Source organism: Octopus bimaculoides, chromosome 7, assembly GCF_001194135.2.
Source record: "Octopus bimaculoides isolate UCB-OBI-ISO-001 chromosome 7, ASM119413v2, whole genome shotgun sequence".
NCBI classification, from domain to species: domain Eukaryota; kingdom Metazoa; phylum Mollusca; class Cephalopoda; order Octopoda; family Octopodidae; genus Octopus; species Octopus bimaculoides.
Window position 1 is genome coordinate 2,960,015 of NC_068987.1, and position 5,715 is coordinate 2,965,729.

At 37.8% G+C, this 5,715-nt stretch overlaps 1 protein-coding gene across 1 annotated transcript in view; it reads left to right on the top strand.

The window, feature by feature from the left end:
• LOC106879935 (transient receptor potential cation channel subfamily M member 2) overlaps positions 1-5,715 on the top strand; it is an 89,908-nt gene that overhangs the window by 50,910 nt on the left and 33,283 nt on the right. The window contains exons 6-9 of the mRNA XM_052969110.1: positions 248-443; positions 1,769-1,916; positions 4,637-4,730; positions 5,340-5,467. Of these exons, the coding sequence (XP_052825070.1) occupies positions 248-443; positions 1,769-1,916; positions 4,637-4,730; positions 5,340-5,467 (566 nt within the window). The remainder of the gene's footprint in view (positions 1-247; positions 444-1,768; positions 1,917-4,636; positions 4,731-5,339; positions 5,468-5,715) is intronic.

A 5,715-nucleotide genomic window follows, 5' to 3' on the forward strand; every position in this document is an offset into this window, starting at 1 on the left:
AAAACTTGTCCTGGGGCTGCTTCTGGTGTTCTTGCTGATTATCGTTGGGATAAATTTTTTTCTCCCTCCGACATTCTGCTTTTAACACACGTCCATGAAAGATATTACCTCAGGACAAATAATGCAATAACTGGCCTACTGACCGTGTGTATACATTTAGTATGATACATAGATGGCTATTTTAAAGAAATAATTTTCCAATTGCATACACCAGATTTTTATTCTGTGTTAATGTTTCTACTTTCAGAATCGTTTGAAATGGAAATGCAAACAGAAACACCTGCGGCTTCAGTTCCCGTCGTTGGTTTATTAGTTCAAGGAGGACCAAAAAGTATCGATCATATTCTCTTCTTCTTGAAAAACAAGATGCCTGTGTTAGTGCTGAAAGGAATCGGTGGAGCGGCAGATCTTGTGGCTTATACCTACGAAGAATTGCAGGAAAGGTAACATTTTTATTAAAACACTACAAACATTATGATGGACTGTTATACATATATATGTATGTGCACACACACACACCACACATACACCACACACACACACACATGCATGCACATCCACATACACACATGCATGCACATACACACACACCACACACACATGCATGCATGCATGCACACACATACATACACACCACACACAGACACATGCACACTCCTGTAGGTTGGAGGTGAGGTGGGGTATAGTGGCGGTGGGGGTAGAGGTGGTTAGGATGAGAAATGGTGAGGCAATTTTAAATTTCGTGGCCAATGCAGTGTTGCATAACTGGCATGTAAAAAGCACCCTTTGAACTTTGGGCCTCACACTGGCAGGTGACAAGTGACTGAGACCTTTGGCAATATATCGTGTTTGAGATGACCTGTCAAGGCAAGTGATATCATAGTCATGGCCAACGCTGGTGTTACGTAAATGGCACCCATGCAGGTGGCATGTAAAAAGCACCCGCTACACTCTCGGAGTGGTTGGCCTTAGGAAGGGCATCCAGCTGTAGAAACTCTGCCAGATCAGATTGGAACCTGGTGCAGCTCCCTTGTTTACCAGTTTTCAGTCAAACCGTCCAACCCATGCCAGCATGGAAAACGGATGTTAAATGATGATGATGATGATGATGGTGTGTGTGTATCAAAGTTGGGTGTGGCAAATTTTATATTAATTCTTCAGATTGTGGTGGATCGACACACAGAGAGGGAGAGTTCATTGTCACCATTTGACATGTGTTGCCCATGCTCTTGTGTGGATTAGATGCTTCAAGAGGAACCGGCAAGCTACAGTACTGTGCTATGCTCTAGTGCTGACTTTGGTACTGTTTCTATAGGTGGATGCCCTTCCTAATGCCAACCACTTGATAGAGTGTGCACTGAGTGCATTTTATGTGGCACCAGCACCAGTGAGGACACCAAGTAAGTTGCAAGATAAGAGCCCTTAACTGAGAGCAGTGTTGTAGTAGTAGTAGTAGTAGTAGTCAAGGAAGTGGCTCTTTGCCAGGGGATAAGAGGTTAAGGCATGATAACGAGACAAGAACACGTGTCTTACTGTAAGGACAATACTTGGTTCCTCCAGATGGAAAGAAACAAAGATAATGGTGAAGACGTACCAGGCAGGACCCTCAGTCTTTTTATTCAAAGTGGTAGTGGTGGTGGCAGTGAGGATGTCAGCGGTGGTGGTGGTGGAGTCACATTACACAGACAGCCATATCTTTGTGTTGTATAATGTAAAAGTTTATATCATGGAAGTATTTAAAGTCAATTTGTTTGCGTTCCATTCACAGAAGTGACCAGGACTTTACCGATAATTCCTTGAAACCAGAACTGATTAAAAGAATTTCAAAAACATTCCCCGATGACTTCAAAGAGAACGATATTGCCAGAAATGCATTTCGTGACAAGATTTTAGAATGTGTCAAATATTCTCAAGAGGTTGGTAAGTTAGGCATAAATTGTTGCAAAGATAACCAAATTCACTTTAGCATTACTTGTCACTAATTACTGTCTCTAATGAGTTTACTAATTAGTTGTATAATGATAACAATAGCAATAATATTAATAATAATAAATATTATTGTAGTAATAATAATAATAATAATAATAATAATAATTGTTGTTGCAAGCAACAAGTATGGACTTGACAGAGCAAAAAATTGGTATGACCACAAACCCGAAGGCATCATCGAAAATGATAATGCAAAGATCCTATGGGATTTTATGATTCAGTGCGACCATGAGACAGAAAATATGAAGCCAGACATAGTCTTAATTGAGAAAGAAAGCAAACTATGCTGGATCATAGATATAGCATGTCCAGCTGACAACAAGGTATGCGATAAGGAAGAAAGAAAGTCGAGAGATATGACAAGTTAGCTTGGGAGGTTAAGCAGTTGTGGTCGATGAAAAAGGTGGTAGTAGTACCAATAACTGTCGGAGCCCTGGGAACAGTGAGCAAATATCTCGAGAAGTACGTGGAACAAATAGGGGCTGCAATAAGGGTGGAGCACTTGCTGAAAACAGCACTGCTTGGAACTGCTCGAATACTCCAGAAGGTGCTTGAAAAATAAGAGGTGTTACCTTAGTTCACTGGTAGTGAACAGCTGACACTGTAGTACATCTCCAGTGTTAGAAGCTGTGCAAAGGCAATAAATAATAATGATAATAATAGTGTGTGGAAGACGAAGACCACAATTATTCAGGTGGTAACTGGTGTAGTTGGCACCTAAGAGACTAAAAGAAATTGGAATTAAGACTTGCATTGTCGACTGGCAGAAAAGTACCATTCTATGTTCTGTAAGAATCCTAAGGAAGATTCTTGTGATTTGAGGAGACTTGTTGTCACCAAACCTCAAAATGAAATACCTGTAAACTAAATTTGCATGCAATAGCTTAATAATAATGGTGATGATGATGATAATAGTAACTGTTTCTACTATAGGCACAAGGCCTGAAATTTGAGGGGAGGGGTTTAGTCAATTACATCACCCCAGTGTTGAACTGGCACCTATTTTAACAGCCCCGAAAGGATGAATGGCAAGACGGCTTCAGAGGAATTTGATTTCAGAATGTAAAGCTGGGCGAAATGCCAATAAGCATTTTGCCTGGTGTGCTAATGATTCTGCCAGCTCACTGCCTTAATAATAATAATAATACTAATAACAATAGTAATAATAATAATAATAATAATGATAATAATAATAATAATAATAATAATAATAATAATAATAATAATAATAATAATAATGTTTTTGATGTTCATTCATTTATACTTTTATTTTTTTTCATGCTAGCATAGGTTAGAGGAATATATTATTACTTCAGTAGATTTCTAGCTTGGTTGAGTTAGGGTATTCTATAATCCTGTTCATTTGACTATTTCTCAAATTGTGTTCAAGTACAACCAAAAGTACCACTAAGCATTTTTTTTGAGACGTTCAATATTAAAGAACAAAAACATTTTAAGGCTACTCTCTTATACGTTTGATGTACTAGCTTCATTTAAAATTTGCTAGTAACCTATTTTTTGCATGTTGTTTATGTTCTGAATCTATTTTTGTGTCATTCTAACTTCTTCACGTGTGTGACACCTGATATACATAATTTTCTCTATTAACTAATTGTTTAATTTTCAAAGAAAACTGAATCACAATTCATTTCTATTCTTTTCATTTTCTTTGTTATTTTCTTCAGACAAGATTTCATTATCATTAAGAAGAAAGTTTTTCTTCTCTCAAGTTTTTGTTGTTTTACGTTAAGTTTTCTTTGTCAGTAATTTGTTTTCTTTCACATTTTCACAGAGTATTTGGGAATTTTCATCTGAAATTATTATTTCTTACCCATTACACAATAGTTATAGAGTGGGATAAAGGTCCATAGCTTAGTGGTTAGGATATTCAGGTCAGAATTGTAAGGTTGTGATTTCAATTCCTGGTGGCACATTAGATCCTTGGGTTAAACACTTTATTTCTCAGCTGGAAAAAATGAGTTGTACCTGTAATTCAAAGGGGTCACTCTTGTCACATTCTGTGTCATACTGAATCTCTGTGAAAACTATGCTAAGAGTATATGTGTCTGTGGAGTACTCAACCACTTGCATGTTAATTACGTGAGCAAGCTCTTATGTTGATCAGATCAACTAGAACACTCAGAGTCGTAGTGCCAGTTTCTCCTACACTGCAACACAAAGTCACTCTCTACATCATGGCCCATGTCTCTAAATGTGATTCTTGTGTTTCTTTGACCCAAGGGGACTAACACACAAATAGACAGTCAGATCTTAGTCTGACAATTTCATCCTGGGTTTCTGTTCGGTTTTGAAATTTAAAAGAAAAGAAAACACTGCTGTAGTTTTCGCTTCTTTCACTTCGGATGGTTTCTTTTAAATGTCCTGGCGATCTTGTTGCCCTGCTTTACATGAGGAGAAATTTCAGGGAGAATATCAGAGTGAGATAAGGGAAAATGGGCATAATATTGTCAAAAAGAGAGAGAACAATGGGGTAACATTTGCATAACACTGGGGTAAAATTAGGGCAACATAGTAGAGTACGATGTGCAATATTGTTCTATTGCTGTTCCATATTTTAACCAATGACCTTTGTTCTATATGTTTGCCCTCTCCATTAAACTTTAACCTTTAATCTCTCTGTCCCTAGGGCGAACAAACATTCCTTACCTTTGTCAACACAAAAGGATGGGATTCCAACCTGAAAGACCTTGATAAATATATTCTGAAGGCTTTATTCCGATGTAAGTACACAGCTTCTTATGAGTGTTGTTGTTGTTGTTGTTGTTGTTGTTGTTGTTGTTGTTGTTGAGTGTCTATGTTGTCATCATCAAGATCATCATCATCACCACTGTCTTCATCACAACTAACTTCTATACACTCTTACTTCCACCATCACCACCTCCCCCGGCACTGTCACCCCCACCACTACCACCATCATTTCCACTATAGCTAAAGTGGTGGGCAATGTCCCTCCAATTAATAATACACACAGAGACAGCTGGTGTTTTGATGTATTTTCTGTTAATTTCTATTGATTGTTTTTCCCTTTCTAATTACTGTTATAATTTTATTAATTCCCATTTTACTAATGGCTCAAAGGTGCAGACATGGTTGTGTGGTTAAGAAGTTTGCATTTTACAACCCTGTGGTTCTCGGTTCGATCCCACTGCAAGGCACCTTGGGCAAGTGTCTTCTAAAGTAGAAGGCATTTGCCCAAAGTGCCATGCAGTGGGACTGAACCCGGAGCCATATGGTTGGGAAGTGAACTCGTTACAACAAAGCCACGCCTGTGCCTATTTTATAATTATTATGTTTTTAATCATTGTTTTTTTGTCTTTCCTTTGTTGAAGCTAAAATTCTTTCTGGGTCGCAATGGAGGGAACAGTTATACAAAGATTTGCAGCTGACCTTGGACTGGAATCGACCTGATCTGGCTTGCTCGGAAATATTCCAAAGAGAAGAATTTGGCAAATTAAAAGTAACAACAATTAGTTTTATTTAATCTTGGAATTATTGCTGTGGCATTTCACTTATTATCTGTGTGTGTGTGTGTATGCATATATGGTGCTTTATAAAATAAATACATTACACTATATGTTTGTATTGAGTGCCCTCTCTCTCTCTCTCTCTCTCTCTCTCTCTCTCTATATATATATATATATATATATATATATATATATATATGTAAGATCGTTGCCAGTGCCCCTGGACTGGTTCTTGTGCGGG